The following is an 18,117-nucleotide window of genomic DNA, read 5'->3' as shown; positions in this document are numbered from 1 at the left end:
AATGACTTGTCCAACGTCAAGGTCTCGAGTTCCCTGGGTCCCAAATCTGGATGAGTCCATGTTACAAGTGCTCTTTTTTCTTTTTTGAAACCAGCATTGTACAACAGATCCAAGTCTGCAGGACATTGTCCCCTTCACATATGACTTCGCACTGTCCTCACACACCCTCACAGTCTCCCGGAGACGCCAACGCTTCAGCGTCCACATCAGAAATGGACTCTCGCACCTCAAGGTGACACAGCAGTCCCTTGCCAGGCCACCTGCCCTAGTATGTGGTTCAGCATATGTAGTCAGTATATAGATACTCTGTAAATTACATCAAGATTTTTTTACAAAAAGAAATTACCATTTAAAAAATTTTAAATGGAAACATCACTATCTTGGGGAAATAATCCCTACAGCAAAGACAGAAATCTATAATTAGGATCACGAGGCCATGAAAGGTCCCATTACCATCTGGTGACTGCACGCTTCGGAGAAATACTGGCTCAGCTTTTTCAGGTTGAGGCAGACTGTTAAGGTCGGCTTTGTAAACATTAGCTCAGAATAAATACTAATACTAATAACAGTGGCTAACACTTATATAGCCCATACTATGTGTGCTGAACTGTTCTAAGCTCTTTACACATGTTGAATTTAAACTTTAGCACTATTCTCCCCATTTTACAGATGAGGAAACTGAGGCCAGAGAGGTTAAAGCAATTTCCCAAAGCTAGTATGTGACAGAGCAAGAACTGGAACTCAGGAATCCTTGTTCTAGATACTGTGCTCTCAGCTACTAAGATATAGACCACCAATTGCTTGTGTCAAGATCTTAAATCACATCCAGCGCCCCACAACAGGAACAGAGAGGAGAGTGGTACCTGAACTCTTATCCAGGAAGTAGGCCAGGAGGCACCGCATGACAGCCTGGTGGCAGATCACCAGTACATTTTCCTGCCGTTCTAGCTCCATTATAACTGGCTCCAGACGCTGAACCAGATCCTCATAGGACTAAAAGTGAGAGAAATGCTTGGGTAAGAAAGGGAGATGAGGCACATTTGCCCAGAGGAGAATTCTAGGCTGGGAATCAGGAAAATTTCATTCTGGCGCCAGTTCAGTTGTTGACTCAGAAGTATGACCTTGGGCAACACACTTTCTTCTTTGGGTCTTAGTTTCTCATCTATTAAATGGGGTCAATCAATATAGTGGACTAGATAACAACAGCAATAATAAAACTTCCCACTAAAAAAAATTCCTAGAAAAGGTATATAAAATAAGTGTCTGTACTGCTGACCTTTCAAGAAGATGAATGGAACATTATAAATATAAGGTTCCAAAATGGAGAACAACTTGGAAAAAAAGAGTAATCTGTGGATGTAGAAGCCACAACTTCCCTGAGGACATTTGCCAATCACAGTATCCAAGAGGCTTGAGTTTTTGAAACCTTATAGAGACAGGAGACAAGGCTTTAGGTGTGTACAAAGTAGCGAGTTGAGACTGAGAGTCTCACATAAATCTGAGATCATCAAAGGGTTACATCATCAGTAAAAGTGTAAGTTAGAAAAAAGCATATCCACAGGCAAAGGGAAATAATAAGAACATGTATCTGTCTCTGCTTGACTCTTGGTGGAAAAAAAATAGGAAAAGCCTCCTGTAAGAATGTATAACTACAAGCCTGAGAGTTTAATAAAAATTGATTTCAAGTCATTAGTTCCCAGTAGTGTCTGGAAGAAGCAAATAGAAATTCTCTCAACTCAGGCTACATGGAATTCTCACAGATAAATTTTTGCCACACTGAAGCTCACATAACATGCAAGGAAAATAAACTACCATGAGTGAAAATAAGCAGAAACAACAAGAGGAGAATCCTAAAAACTTAAAATAAAGGATCCACAATATAAAATAAACATATTTGAAATTTTTAAAGAAATAAAGCATGGAATAAAAAATGTAATGAAGAGACAAGATGCTATCAAATATATGATGTAGATTTGAAAAAGAACTAAAATTTTCTAGAAACAAAAAAATATATTCATTAAAATTGAAAACCCAATGGACAGAATAAATAGCAGATTAGATACAATTTAAGAAATAGCAATTTGGAAGATAGAGCCGAAGAAATTACTCAGAATGCAGCAAAGAGATTGAAAATAAGAAGAAGTTAGGAGACATAAAGGATAGAGACAGGATTAAAACACATCCAATTGTATTTCCAGAAGAAGATAACAGACAGAATGTGAGAGAAGAATAAAGATATAATGTCTCAGAGTTTTGTAAAATTGATGAAGAGTCCCAATCCTCAGATTCAGGAAACCCAGCTAATCCCAGTCAAGACAAATGAAATGAAATTAATATTTAGACGTATCAGAGTGGACCTTAAAAGCAATAAAGATACAAAGACCTTAAAATCAGTCAGAGAGAAAAGAAACAGCAATTAGACAGGAGACTTAGCCACATTAGAAGCCAGAAGACAGTGGGGGTAATATCTTCAAAGTGCTGAGAGAAAAAACTGTCAACCTAGAGTTTTATACCAAGCCAAGTATCATCTAGGACTGAGCCCCCTCAAGAAATTTTTAGACAAAAAGAAAGGTGAGTTTACTACCAACAGATCCTCACTAAAGAAACTTGTAAAGGAAGATGGAAATTGAACTCAGAAGGAAAACCTGAGATACAAGGAGAAAGAATGATCAAAGGAATTGGCAAAGATATGGTTAAATCTAAATAAACACTGAGTGTATACAATAATAAGTTTAATAATAGCAATAAAAATGTATTTGGGGATTAAAACACAAGGTTGAACTAAAATATAAAACAACAATCAACATGTAAGGGGAAAATGACCAGAGTTTTAAAGTTCTTAAATTGTTTTAGGGTGAGGGTAGAGATATTGATTTTAGATTTTGTTAATCATGCATATTAAAATGTTAAGAGTAACCTCTAAAAAAGAAACAGAGTATATAGCTCAAATATAGATGTCAAACTCTATAAATTCTAAAGAAGGAAGGAAAAGAGAAAAAGAAATTAGGCATAGAGAGCTCAAAACAAGAGAAAAGAAATAAGCTCAAATAAATCAGCAATTACAATAAATATATCAAGTTTACCCATTCAAAGGACATATATTTTCAGTTTGTATTGAAAACAACAAAAGCCAACTATAGGCTGTTTACAAGAGACACAAAACAAAAATACACAGAGCAGTTGAATGTAAATGGGCAGATAAAGATGAACTAGGCAAATACTAACCAGAAGAAATCTTGTATAGCTATATTAATATAAGAAAAAGTACACGTTTGGGCAAAAGCAGTATTAGGGGAAAAGAGGTTTGCTCACTACGTAATAACAAAATATACAATTCACTAAGAAGATATAATTGCTTTAAATTTGTATCTCTCTAATAACATAGCCTCAAAATATACAAAGGAAAATGAAAGCAAATTCAGACTGACTTTATAATGTCATTCTGAGGATGAAGACAAAAATGTGAAAGTGCTTTGTAACACAAGATAGCTGTTGTTTTATCTTCCTTGATGTCCTGCTTTTCTGTCAATTATTCCTAGGAATTTGTATCAGAAATGGAGCGTGACTAATAAATACTCTAAAATGTGGAACTGACTAAATAGAGGTTGGGTTGAAAGCAATGAGGCTTCACTTCATATGGGGATAGGGAACTGATGGCCTTGTTCATGTGGTGGCGAAGAAGTTGGTTAAACTATTAGTCATTGAGGCTTGGAACTCCAACGTACTGCCCAGAGAGGCTGGAGCTTTAGACAATTTGGAAATAAAACATCAGGAAATTTGAGTATGTTGAACTATTTTAAGTGCCTTTAGTGAGAGGATACCAGAGACAAAGTCTAGAATAAAGTAAGCCCTTCCGGAAACAAAGGAAACAAGCATGCAAGTATGCATCTTTTAAAAAAAGAGGAATCTGTTGCTTATAGCCATGAATCTGAGACAGCCAAGGGCCAGATAATCATGTTCCTTGTGGGATGGCAGCTGCTGCAAAATATGCTTTACCCTGTTTCTAAAGCTGTCTAGGAAACTATGGAATCCTGGAGATTGGAATGGAGATACTGGGGAGGAGTCTTAGGAGGCGGGCCACCCCTCCAAACCTTACCTCTCCCTTGGGATAGCGGTAGCGATATTTATCTTGGTCTCGTAGTGCAAATTCTTCAGGATAGTGTTCCTGAATTTCTTCATAGGTCATTTCCTCACAGACACCCTGAGAAAATCATTTGGGAACAAAAGTTATCATAGTTCTGAGGCCAATGATTGTGGAACAGTAGCACATGAGCACCTGGTTTCCTGTGAACACAGCCCTAGGTTTATGCCTGTTGTCTGAGTCTGTATGTGTTTGTGTGCATGAAGCGTGTGACTGTGTGTATGTGAGAGTGAGTGAATGTGTACAGGCGTGTTCAAGCTGAATGTATAGTGGGTATCTGTGGTGTTTCTCTATGATTATCCCAATAGGTTTGTAGATGTACATTGTACATATAAGTATTTTTATAAATATGTGGGTTTAAGGGTTTGTGACTGTGTTTGCATGTATGTGGGTACACATCATAAGATGTGTACCTATGGTATGTTTAAAGATCTGTGCCTTGTATTTGTGTATTTGTCTAGGCATATGTAGTGTGTTTGTGTGAGTGTGTGTGTACAGGGTGTCTGAGCATCTGAGGATGTGCCCATGCGGGTATCTCTGTGGTTTGTCTCTCCATGTGGGTCTCAGTGTGTCTGTGGCATGTCTATCTGTGGGTGTGCATATTCCTGACTATGTCTCTAGTGTATATGTGAGTATCTGTGTGCCTATGTCTGAGGTCTGTGTGAATTTGTGGTAATATGCTTAGGGCTATGTGTCTGCATGCATGTCCGTGGTATTCCTCTCTGTGTCCATGTGATGTAGATATATGCAAAAACTGCATGTGTGTCTATGGTGAGTGTGTCCTTATGTATCTCTGGTCTGTCTGTCTGTAAGTGTGTATGTGTGTATCATGTGGATGTGATTGGTAGATGTGTTTGAGAGGGAGCCTGTGTCTGACTAGTGGGTCCATGTGTCCATGAAGTCTGCGAGTGTAAGCATACTTGTAGTGGGTGTCTGTGACTGTGTATGCAAGTGCATATGTGTGTGCACATCCTCGGCAGTGCTGTCCCATTTTATATCATTTTCCAACCCTTCTGCCCCTGCTTTGCTCCAGGACCCCTGGCAGATAAAGAAACAGGTATCCACAAACATCTCAGAAGGCAAGAATTAGTAAATTCCTAACGGTTTCAGAGTGGGCCTTTGTGAGCTACACTCTTTTCACCTAAAGAAGGAATTGAGGGCTCAGAGAATGAGTTCCTCGGGAGGACATGAGAGCTTCCCATGTCCACTGAGAAATCCCCATAAGTGAGGTGGCTGCTGGCAGGGATGAGATGTGATGTTGTGTTTATACAACTTCCTTCTGGTTGTGTGGATTCCAATTAGACGTTCCTTTACGGGGAGCAGCAGGCTCTGGTTGTTGTCTTTTGAGCCATCTACCAGGCTTCCCTTAGGGGTGAGGTTCACCATTGCCCCAGCCCCAAAACAGCTCTGCAGTGTCAAACATCTCCAACTGACGCTGCCCATGGGAGAAAGTGCATCCTACTGGATACATAAGTTCTTTCCAGATTGGCTTTGACTTTCTATTCTGAGGCATTCTGGGGGCCTGTTGTCTGTGGAAATGGCTACTGACTCCTTACTGACTTAAGGCAAATTGCCTAACTTCTTTGAATTTTATTTTCCTCATCTGCAAAATGAGGAGAATCACAACTACCTCACAAAATTACAAACTACCTCATAAGAGTGTTTTTAATATTAGAGATAATATATGTAGAACAAACTAGTACAGGATGTACAAGGCACCTTTTAAAGACTTAGTCAATGGACCTAATTATTAGTATATTATTGATCATGAAAAATAAACCAGAAACTTAGGCATCACTCTAAATTCTTGCTTCTTCCTCATCTACCCCCTCATAGCTGATTCCTGAGATTCCACCTCCTAAATTTCTCTCAAATTGATTCCTTTTTCCTCCCTCTCCATGTCCACTGCTACAACCTTAGCAGTTCTACAAACATACAATACTCTCTTTGCTTATGCTGCCCTCTCAGCCTGACATACCATTTCTGATCCTCTCTACCTGGCTCACTGTTCCTCAACCCTTAGGCTTCAGCTAGGCATCATTTCCTTCTGGCAGATCATGGCTGTGTCAGATGCCCTGCATCAACATCTGTGTGTGCACAGTCTAGCCTATCAGAGCCTGTGTCGCACACGCTGTTTTGTATTCCTTTATGCTGGTTAGCCTGAAAATTCACTGAAGACGGGAACCAATCTCCATCTCTAGCACCACCCCAGAGCCTGAACAAAGTAGGTAACCAATAAATGTTTAAACCACATGTGGGCCAGAAAAAAACAGTAACTGAACTCTTATGATGAAGAGTTTACATATTTGCTTGCATGTATTTTATAGGAAATATATATGTGACATGTAGAACAATGCTGTATATCCCTTTTCTAAAAAGGTAGTTAAGTACATATGTATGTATGTACACACACACATACTTCTCTGTATTTATAGAAGTATATCTAGCAAGCAAGTTAACCTACCTATACGCAAGTTATCTACACCTGTGGTGAAGCTTTTACTTTGGAGTCTAACAATCACAACCTGTGGGCTGCTACTGATGTCAGCGTACCTATAGTGCAGATGAGACAATGGAGAGGAAACAATGCCTTCTCAAAGAACTCATGGGAAAACCTGATCCTGAAAAGAGACCACCATGTCATGAGGGACAGATGAAATATTCTCCAAGTCCTTCTTTGTTCCATCTCCAATGTTACTGCTCTGGTCCATCACACCCTCACATCCTGCTTGGACTAAGGCAGCCATCTCCACACTGGTCTACATGCCCATTATGACCCTCTTCCCACCTAGTCTTCACACATGGCCAGAATGGTCTTTTTTAAAAAAAAGTGTGTGGGGGGGGCGGGCCCGTGGCCAAGTGGTTAAGTTCGTGTGCTCTGCTTTGGTGGCCCAGTGTTTTGCCGGTTTGGATCCTGGGCGCGGACCTAGCACCACTCATCAAGCAGTGTCCCACTTTAAATCTTTAAAAAATAAATGTCAATCACATTCAGGCCACTCCTTCTTAACTTAGACCACATCAGTGGCTTCTGATTTTTTTTTTAAGATTGGCACCTGAGCTAACAACTGTTGCCAATCTTTTTTTTTTTCTGCTTTTTCTCCCCAAGTCCCCCCCAGTACTTAGTTGTATATTTTAGTTGTGGGTCCTTCTAATTGTAGCATGTGGAACACCGCCTCAAAGTGGCCAGACGAGCAGTGCCATGTCTGTGCCCAGGATCCAAAGCAGCGAAACCCTGGGCCGCCGAAGCGGAGCATGCAAACTTAACCACTCAGCCATGGGGCCAGCCCCAGTGGCTTCTGATTTTTAAGGCAGCATCCAAATCCTTCAACATGAACTATAAAGTCCTATGAGCTGCCTTCCTTTCCAACCTCATCTCCCTTTTCTCTAGACCTCACAATCACTGTCTCAGCCTGTCTGCTACTCTTGCCTCAGTTCCCTGAACATGCCATGCTCTCTTGTTACCTCTGGGCCTTCGTATGAGCTTTTCCCTGTTCTTGGAACTAAATTTATTCCCTCACTTCAAGTCCATTTTGCCTGCTTCTTATCTAATCTCCAGCTTCATCCAGAAAACTTTCCAGATAAATCTCCCACCACAAAGTCTTGCCAGGAGCACCCTCACCTTCTGAGCCTCTATAGTCCCTTGTACTTTCCCCATCACAACACTTTGTCACATGAGATGCAATGTCTCATTTACTGTCTGCCTTTGGGTTCCATGAGGGCAGAGACCTTGTCTGTTCTGGCCTTCACTAGATCCCAAAGCCACAGAATAGTATCTGGTACAGAGCTGGTTGTTGAGAAATGTTTGTTGAATTGATTAGGTTCCCCATAGGAACCAGAGCAGAGGCAAGCAAGACAACAAGCCCAGGGTCAAGTCCCACCACCCACCAGGAAATCCATCCCCCTCCATCTCACCGCATCAATCTCATTCAGGGCCTTCCACTGCTCATAGGGGACACCCAAGGCCTCAGCTGTCTGGATAGTCCTCTTCATGTGGCTGGTCCACACCTTCAGAGAGCTGATGCCCTGGGACTGAATGAAATTGGCCAGGGCATAGGCATACTGGAGAGTAGGAGTGCAAAGGAGGAGAGGAGGGGAGAAAGAGAGATAAAACAAGACAGGGTGGCCATGAGAACAAGCTCAGATCTGCTACAAATGGTGGAACGATGATGAACAAACAAGAGTGCAGGGTTTAAATGTTTCCAATTTATGAAAAGTCATACTCTTGCCCATCTGACTAAAGATCAAGGTAATAGAAAAGAGTATGTGTGTTTATATGTGTATATGTTTGCCCCTGTGTGTGTGTGTGTGTGTGTGTGTGTGTGTGTGTGTATATTATTGCTTGCTCACTGAACCTCTTATTTGGTTATTCATTCATTCAAACAGCCCACCTCTAACATTATGGAGCTTGGGACAAGAGTACAAACGGAGGCACTCCACCCATAGTCCACCTCCATTCTCTTCCCTTTTCTGCCCCCATCCTGCACTCCGAGGTGCCTTGAGTACATGGTTGTGGATAATGTAATCACATGACTAAGTTCTGTCCATACCATATCTCTACAGAGCCCCATGATCCACAAACAGTGACCTCTTGGCCACCCTTTCTTCTAGGGGTGAACCCCTGTGATGTGGCCTGCTCTCAGGTGGACAGACTCTGGGGATAAGCCCATAGAGACACTGGAAGCAGACTCCAGGTCACAAGGGCAGGGAACCCTAGGGTTCTGAGTATTGAGAGTGTGATCTAGAAGTGAGGGGGTGGGATTTGGGGGACATTTCTCTTTGACCCTATGAATTCTCATTGCTTGAGCAGGGGTCCTGGTACCCAGGTTCTAAGGGCATTCAAAAATGTACAGAGTGTGTATGGTCATATGCTGGATACCGAGGTGGCCTGTTCTCAAGACACAGCCAGCCCAGTGAGGGAAACAATGACAGTGCTAAGAGGAGCCAGAAAAGGCTGGAGGATGAGCAAGTGATTTGCTCTTCTTCTACATAGAGCCATGTTATTTACCACAGATGGTGTGTGAGGAATATCTGCACAAATGTGTAGATACAGGCACACTATTTTATGTACAAACACAGACATTTCATACACACATTCTAATTATGGATTATGAGTCAGCAGTCAGTGTGAGCACCAGTTATGATGAGCGCAAGTGCTCTGGTGGAAGGAGCCCTTGACTAAGAGGTAGGCAAGAGGGGTTAAACTGCCCCAGCTCCTTTACATGGTCCCTGTGTATCCCGGGACAAGCCCTTGCCCCTCTCTGGCCCCATCTCCTGCCTGTAAGATGCAAACAGCATTAGCTCACCCAGCCTGGTCTCTGTGAATGTCACATTAGATAGCGGATGGAGAGCACTCAGAGTGCTCCCTGGCACAAAGTAGGTGAGAGCTATTTTGATTGATTGTGGGTTACAGTCGGTGGGAAAGTGCTTTGTAAACCATGCGTGTTGCACTGTGCTCATGAGTGTGAAGGTTGGGGCCAGGCATGAGTGTGTAAATGTGCACATTTGTGTGCAAGGGAGGCCTGCCATGTGGAGATGGCCACATTTTCAAACTGGCCACTGAGCTGTGCGGGCAGGGCTGTGACCAGCCCCAACGGGGAGACCCCTGGCTGCAGGTGGTGCCATGGGGAGGGGGTCACACCTCCAGCGGCCTCTGACCCTGCTCTGAGGAGCAAGAGAAGTGGAAGTCAGAGGTCAGAGTCCACCCCGAGAGTAGGCTGCCAGTCTGAAGGTAACAGAAAGGGAGCCACAAGAACCGGGCCTTCCAGCGGGCTGCCTTGCCTGGAACTCCACCACCTCCACAGTGGGGGATGCTGAGGGGCATCAAGAAGGCCTGGTTTTCAGTCCTGGCTCTGTCCTTTACCGGCTGTGTGACCTGGGGCCACCCTCTCCTCCTGTCTTGGCCTCAGCTTCCCCATCCATAAATTGGTGACGGTAATACCCACCCCTCAGAGCTATTGTGAAGATTAAATGAGGCACACATGTGGAAGCAGATGGTGCCATGACTGTGCACAGATGTCCAATAAATGAGGGTGCTCCTTCCCGCCTGCACCCCATTTCCCACTTGTCTCACTGCAAGCCATCCTCCCAGAAAGAACAATACCTGTACTAACAAGCCCAGGCACAGGGCCAAACACAGGGGAAAATGTGTCCCTTTGTTTAGCCAGGACCCACAATGTGCAGGTTACTATGTTTGGCTGAAGAGAAGAGACCCATGCCATAGAGTCAGAGAGGGACCAGAACTGGGAGAGATGGAGCCCAGGGTATGATGACCTGCCTGGGAGGGCAGGAGAGGACAGGGGAAGGCTTCCTGGACCAGACCGTGGAGCAGGAGGAGCTGGGCCCCTGAAAGGTGTGGGGAGGGGGGCAGGAAAGAAGCTGCAACTGCTGGGGGACGAGTGCTGACACCATGATGACCTGCAGTCGGGGTTGGGGGGTGTAGCATCAGCCCTGAGTAAGGGAGGAAATGGTGGATTCAAGGGTGGGGCGCCTCAGGGCAGCTGTCTGTGCAAGTGTTGCCCACCAGCTGACAGAGGATGCCAGCCTAGGTGCGGGAAACTGCGCAAGCAAAGGCACAGAGTTGTGAGAAAGATGAGGGGACCAGTCAGGCACGGGCGAAGGGTGCTCATTATAATGCAGCTGAAGGGGCAGCCAGATCTGGGCAGGCCTGGAGTGCCAGGACCAAGTTATCAGACTTGGAGATGCTGTTGGCACACGGGAGCCATTCAAGGACAGGCTAAGACTGAGTGGCTGATGGGGTGGAAGAGCAGGCGTGACCAGAACCTGCTCTTACCCTTTTGGTGAGTCCCCCCATCCGCAGGGCCCATGCAGTGGCCACCCAGCCAACTGCGGCCCACCTGGGCCAGCTCCACCAACACCTCTGGGTACATGGGACCCTCCCTACCTGCTTGCCTCGAGCTGAGAGGCCAGAGTCACCTCCAATGCGGCCTCTGAGGTTGAGTTCACTCTCACCGTGCCGGCATAGGTAGATGGAGCGGGGTGTGACGTGGATGTTCATGAGATAGTAGACTGTGCGACTCTGGATGTGGTCCTGCACTCGATTCACCATGTAGCGTGTGCCCACGTCGAAGATCTTGATGTAGGATAGGTGGCTGGGCCGGCCCAAGCAGGAGCAAGGGCAGCTCAGGGGCTAAAGGTGGAGAGGCTAATCCCAAGAGAATGCCCCAACCACACCCCCTGCTTTCAAACCTCCTCCACAGTCCAGCCCTCACCTACCTTCCCTCTAACAAGATACCAGGGCTTTCTCTGTTCTAGATACCTAGAAGACTAGAGAACCTTCTAAAACCTAAAAGAAGTTCTAGAGACTTGGTTCCTGGCCACCCTGAGGAGCTCACTGCCTGCTACCGTCTCCCTCTCTCTCCATTGCTCAATCTCAGCTTGAGCCAGACTGTCTTTTCATCTTCACTTATGACACTCCAGGCATCAGGGGTTCTCTCCTTTGTGGTTCACACTCCTGACATACTCAGAGAAGCAGTAATCCTCTGTGTCCCTGGCTTCCTCCAACATCTCACTGGCAGCTTCTGACTTGTCCACTTCCTCACCCTTTCAAATCTCAAGCCTACCCCTGTGTTCTTTGAGCCTCTGCTATGATATATTGTGCTTGACACTCCACAGGCAGCTACCAGATTGTGTGCGCTTGTGTTTGTACGTCTCTCTTCTCACTCAGAAAGGAGAGTGGGTTAGGTTCTTTCCCTATCTGCCATGCAGTCAAAAAATACATGCTTCTCTATTCTAAGTATTGTGCTTTGGGTGGGAACTCAGCATCTGCCCTTTGGGAGCTCTTAGACCAGTCAAAAACATATACTTAGAAACACATTATCAATGCTCAACACCCACTCCGCAAATAGTCACTCAATCTAAGATGTGCCAAGTACAGGGGTATGGGGATACAGAGGTGGTCCACAGCATCATTGGGGAACTTGTGGTTCTTGCTTCAAGCCTCTATGTTATCCCCTCAATTCTGTGCTCTATCATGAACTAATAACTATACACAGAGTGATAATCAAACTTATTCAACAACACGTCTGCAAAGGAGCTGGGAATGGGGGACACTGACTAATCAGAAGACTAGAACCATGGAGCAAGACTTCCGAGGTCCTGCTATGTCAGGCATTAATCCTTTAGTTGTTGGATTGTAGGGAGATCAGGGTAATCCCTGGGAAGAGGAGGGGAAGTCTGGGGCGATGGGGTGACACATCAGCAACCCTGGGTGCACAGTAACAAAACCAAGTGAATGGAAACAGCTGCACTAACCCAAGGCAGGTAAGGCAGTGGTTGATGGGTTTGGTTTCAGAAAGCCTCTCCTCTGCCCTTACTAGAGAAAGCCTTTCTATCTGCACCATACTTATCATTCCCAGCCCTGTCATCCATGTCTAATGGTTCCCATACGGCACTTGCACTTGCTGAGCATTATTTGTGCAGATGGCGACAAGTGGGGACTTTAAAGTACATGAATCCTCATAACTATCCTAGGAAGCAGAGATCATTCTCTCTCTTTTACAGGTGAGAAAACTGAAACAGTGAGAGGAAGTGATTTGCCTAAGGTCATCCTCTCCAACCATCTTGTGTAGGATTCTCAGACCCTAGGGGTAGAAAATATCTGAGGTAGCCTTGTTTCCTGGTTACTGTCTGTTCCTGACACTAGGTCCTGGGTGGCTCTAGGAGAACTTCCAAATTCCTCAGTTTAGTCTGACATTCTAGGTGTCTTCACACACTGACCCACTTGGCCTCGTCTTACTGTCCCATGCCTATGCTCATAACTTCTCTGTTTCGTTCTAGCCTTCATGCTTTTGCTGGAATATTCTCTGTACTCTTCTACTTTTATTCAAATTTAACTAGGCCATTACAAAGTGCTGTTCTCTTTGCTTGAAAAGACGTTCCTTGTCTGATTTCCAAAGTTGAGCTCCTATGCATCCATCCTTCAAGAGGCAGTACATTCACTCTCTCTAGGAAGTCTTCTTTGAGCCCAGAATCATATGAAGTCATTTAGAGGTGTTTTGTGCCACCAGTATTATAGTAGCTAATGCCCGCCCCCCACCAAGTGGAATTCAAAATAAAAATTATAAACTATATTATAATATGAGGAGGTTTTACCAGGTTCTGATTTTATTTTTTTTTTAAGATTTTATTTTTCCTTTTTTCTCCCCAAAGCCCCCTTATACATAGTTGTGTATTTTTAGTTGTGGGCCCCTCTAGTTGTGGCATGTGGGATGCTGCCACAGCATGGCCCAACAAGCGGTGCCATGTCCATGTCCAGGATCCAAACCAGTGAAACCCTGGGCCGCCAAAGCGGAGTGCATGAACTTAACCACTCGGCCACAGGGCCGGCCCCATGATTTTATTTTTTTAAATTTTGACTTCTTAATCCTGTTTTTGAAATACAAAATATTAAAAGCTTCCAAGATTATTTTCTTCTTATTTTTGGTAGCCTCTACTTGCTGGTACACTGAACACATGTCTAGTCTACCTACTGGGTAAATCTGCTCTTCCAGACCTCTTCCTCCAAGCTGGGCTGGGTTCCCTCCTCTGTGTTCCTCCAGCCCACTTGGTTTACCATCCCCACAATTATGATCAACTGCATACTCACTGTCTTCCTCAACCAAGTGAGTATTCTATCAGAGCAGGAACAGCCCTTGCCTGTTTGGGTTCCTAGGGCACAGCTTAGGGCTGGGCCCCGATGTATGGACTGTTAATGTCTGTTGATGAAAAAGTGATTAAATAAAGCCAACCTTCAGAATCAGTTGTCTTCAGGGCCAAATTGATTCATCAAACACTAATTGAGCACCTGCAGGAGTCTAGACTGAAGGCTGGGGGCTTTCTCAATGCTGTTCTTTTACTTCAGCTTCCCTCCTTCAAACTTCTTTCACCATATATGGCTAGTCCATATGGTGCCTTTGTGGAAATTTGAAAAAGTTACACTTTCCTCAAGGTAGACACAGTCTTACTCCAGAACACATGCTTTGATGAGAAAAATTAGTGTACCCTTCACATGGTTGTCATTGCACAGTGAACAATCTTCACAATTGTATGTAAAGTCCTGCCCCTTTTGCACTGAGTGTCTAAGCCTCATATGACACTTTTTATGATATAGGGATGTGGGAGGGGGAGAAGCAGGCTGGAAGTTTGAAAATAAGGGTTTGAATTCTGCTACTGACTTGCGTGGCCTCAGGTAAGCCCTTTCCCTGCTCTAGGTCTGTTTCCCCATCTAAGGTGTGAGGCAGTGACAATTCTCACCTCTTAGGACTTCAGTTGGACAAAGCTGGAAGAATGTTCTTTAGACTTCTTTGGGTGGTAATGACTACTTGAGGTCTTATATTTCTCACTTGGGACCCAAAGGGTCTGAGTGACCAGGATCTCTTCTCATCACAACCCATTTTTAAAGAAAGTGGGGTTCTGGGAACACCCTATGTCTAAAACTCACATCTTCCCTGTAGTGCCAGCTAACACCTCTTTAAGCTTTAGCTTGTATTATGAATGAAAGTTTCATATTTTTCATATGTCTTCCCCTATGTCAAGGCATTATGGAAGCTACCTGAGGAAAGAACCCACCTCTCTTGCCCTTATTTTGCACCCACTGTGTACATCACAGCCCAAAAACTCCGTATACTTATTGATTGAAGAGATGCCTGGGCATTGTGAAAGGAGACATCACTAGGAGACAGAATATGTGGTTAAAATCCTAGCTCTAACCTTGACTTGTGGTGGGAGCTTGGACAAGTGGTTTCATCTCTCTAAGACTCAATTTCCTCTTCTTGAAAATATATGATCATAAGACTTACTTTGGCCTCCTTCACAGGGGTGCTGAGGGCATTCAATGAAACAAAGAAGATGAACATGTTTGGAAACTGAAGTGTCATACATGTGTGAAGAATACTTTTGGGAAAATAATAGCAACAACCACAGGAAGGAGGCATTTGTTCCCAGAGATCAGGGTCCTGATCTGTCCATATTGCTCAGGAAAGCACTACCTCAATCCTCTCGTAAACACCTTACACATCAAGGAATCACCACCTCATGGATAATTAGAGCTGGGAAGGGTCCTTGAAGACAGATCATCAAGTCCAGCTCACAGATGTTACAGATAGAGAAGTTGAGGCCCAGAGAGGAAGGACATTTCCCGAGGTCCTACAGGACATCAAAACAGGGCTAAGAATCCAGACCTGGACTTTGGGGTTTTGGGCTCTTACCTGTCCAGTTCATCATCCAAGGGTTGGTAGTTGACCTTATAGCACTCAATTCTCTTCAGAAAATCTTCCAGAACTTTTTCCCGGTCACAGTCTATGTAATCAGGGCTGCCGAGTTTCACTTGCTGGGAGAAGTAAAGACAGGGGGACCATGGGAGACAAACACTCTGACAGTGCCCTTGGGAAGAGCCCTTAGAGATCATTGAGTACAATATCCTTCATAATAAAGATGCGACTTGGAGAAAGGGTCTTGCCCAAGTTTACGAAATCAGTTAAGTGAAGAGAATCTGGACTGTGTGACTCCTTATTCCTTATCTGTATGTGGTCAAACAAAGTCTATTATATTATATTCAGTTGTAGAGCATACACTGTTTAAGAGGAACATTTATAAGAGGACTAGAAATTGTGATGTGAAAAATGATTAAAGAAGAGGATCAGGAGATCTTGGCCAGGGGTCATAATGGCTTACATGTATCAAGTGTTTACAGGGAGAACATGGCATCTTGGCTTTAGATTGCTAAAGGACTGACATCTTCTAATTCCCCAACATATACCTTCTCCGTCTACATTCTGCATCTCAGTGAATGGTATTATCATCCACTCAGTCACCTGAGCCTAAAATAAATCTGGGAGTCATCCTAGATGTGTCTCTTTCTATCATCTCCCACCTCTCAGCAGGTGCCAAATCTTCTCCACTCTATCTCCTAAATATCTCTCAGTTGGCTTCCATTCTCTCTTGCCTGGATGTTCGCTATAGCTTTGTGACTGATTACTTTGTATACAGTCTTGTTACTTCTTATATATTCCCCATACAATCAGCCAGAAGGATATTTCTAGCATGCATATCTGACCATGGCATTCTTTTGCTTAAAATCCTTCATAATTTCCTCATATTTTTTAGGACAAAGTATGAACTATTTTAGTGAGTGACTCATGGTTTTTCATGATTGGTCCCCAAATGATTTCTTTATCCTCATCTCCCATTGCTCCCCTATTCCTCCACTTTGCTTTAGCCAACCTTAGCTACTTATAGTTCTCTGGAGATGCCAAACTTAGTATATGCTATTCCCTTATTTCCAATTCTTCACCTGCTGAATTCCTATGCCTTCTTCAAGGTGCAGATCAGCTATTACCTTCATTGAGAAGCCTTCCCTGATACACCCCTACCCCTCCTATGCAAGGTTAGGTCCTCAATACTATGCACCCACAGCCTCCTTTTTCCCCTTGTCTCAGCGCTGACCTCACAGAGTTATGTCTATAAACTTATCGCTCTCTCTTACTAGACTGTGAGCTCAAAAGAGGACTCTCTATCTGTTTCTATGTCTCTAATACCCAGCCCAGGTGTACAGATTCTATCTTTGTCAAATCAATAAATGGATAGATAGAAGGATGGATGAGGAGGAAAGAGAGAGATTAGACATGTGCTAAGCCCCAAGAGGCAAAAAAGAGGACCAATGAGCAGAAACTTCAGGGGGACGGATTTCAGCTTGATTGAGCTGCATTTGATGAAGGCAATAAGCCTCTTGTCACTGGAGGTATGAAGAGAAAATGCAGACAAATATTTAGCTGAGATTTCAAGTATCTGATGGAGAGTTGAAGGAGGTGACCTTTAAGGTCTCTTCTGTGCCTGAGCTCCAGTAATTTGATGAAATAGGGAACAATAAAATGTGGTGAGTGATCTACTTCTAGATCACATGCCTAGAATACAAGAGCAGTGATAGTTCTGATACAAATTGTGAGGCAGAATAAAGAGCTTTCCAGGCAGACAGCTAAGCCTGAGGTCCAGTCTTAGGTCTACCTCTTTCCGGCTATATTAACCCTTGACAACTCACTTCTCCTCTTGGAACCTCAGTTTCCTCTCTCCAAGACTGAAATGATACCTAACATACAGGTTTGTTGTGAAAAATCAGTGAGAATCAAGCTTGGTACCTGGTGCATATTAAGCACTCTCTCTATATTGGCTTCATTTAATTTCTTAGGATCATTATATGCCAGGATGGTCAGGGAATGCTTCCTACAGGAAGTGCAAGGAGAAGCTTGGGGAAGAATACCTCCTTTAGCCTAATATATGTCTTTTTAGGCATGGTCTGAGTCTGAGGCAAAGTATGGAGGAAAGGTAACTGGTGCTCCTTACCCTGATGTTTTCTGCAATGATGCCAGGGTCATTACAGATGGACTCAATGAAAAAGACCTACAAGAGAAACAGAAGAGAGATTTCCAGCAGGGAATTCTGTTTGGTAGGAGGCAAACACAGCTTGACCCCTTCTCTATGGCTCTCAGTCATCCCTAGAGGCATCTCTGACAGCATAATTTCATACAGCGGTGTTTCAGGATTCTGAGTTTTATGAGGCATATTGGCTCTACATTGAATGGCCCCAGATTGTTGTTTTGTGTTTTCACTTGTTTTCAGTTCTTATGTGGTGATTCTCTCCCCTCTTTCCTCAGCCCCACCTCCCCAGTGTCAACCTGTCATAAATCATCTTTTGTTGCCTAATGTGGCACCTCTCTTTTCCTGTTCTAGAAGTTTTGCTGCTTCTGTGACCTGGAAAGCCATACAACCAAATTAAAATGTCGAGCCTGGGGTAACTGATTTGGCATCTCGGCATCCCCTGATTTGCTTTTCTTTGGGGTTTGCCCTCGATAAGTAGACTCTAGATAAGAGTGAGAGTATCACAAGTGGAAGATAAAAACAGCAACAACAACAACAAGCAAACACATAGATATAGAGATTAGATTGGTGGCTACAAGAGAGGAAAGGGGAAGAGGGAGGGCTAA

At 43.9% G+C, this 18,117-nt stretch overlaps 1 protein-coding gene across 12 annotated transcripts in view; it reads right to left on the bottom strand.

The window, feature by feature from the left end:
* PFKFB1 (6-phosphofructo-2-kinase/fructose-2,6-biphosphatase 1) overlaps positions 1 to 18,117 on the bottom strand; it is a 74,408-nt gene that overhangs the window by 3,428 nt on the left and 52,863 nt on the right. For all 12 annotated transcript variants that reach the window (XM_005613883.4, XM_070257327.1, XM_014728664.3 and 9 more), the window contains 6 exons: positions 17,477 to 17,533; positions 15,346 to 15,467; positions 11,043 to 11,250; positions 8,054 to 8,200; positions 4,097 to 4,201; positions 864 to 993 (listed from right to left, as the gene is read on the bottom strand). In XM_005613883.4, coding sequence (XP_005613940.2) covers positions 864 to 993; positions 4,097 to 4,201; positions 8,054 to 8,200; positions 11,043 to 11,250; positions 15,346 to 15,467; positions 17,477 to 17,533 — 769 coding nt within the window. The remainder of the gene's footprint in view (positions 1 to 863; positions 994 to 4,096; positions 4,202 to 8,053; positions 8,201 to 11,042; positions 11,251 to 15,345; positions 15,468 to 17,476; positions 17,534 to 18,117) is intronic.

The sequence above is a fragment of the Equus caballus genome, chromosome X (genome assembly GCF_041296265.1).
Source record: "Equus caballus isolate H_3958 breed thoroughbred chromosome X, TB-T2T, whole genome shotgun sequence".
NCBI lineage: Eukaryota > Metazoa > Chordata > Mammalia > Perissodactyla > Equidae > Equus > Equus caballus.
This window is presented reverse-complemented; position numbering and strand designations above follow the sequence as displayed.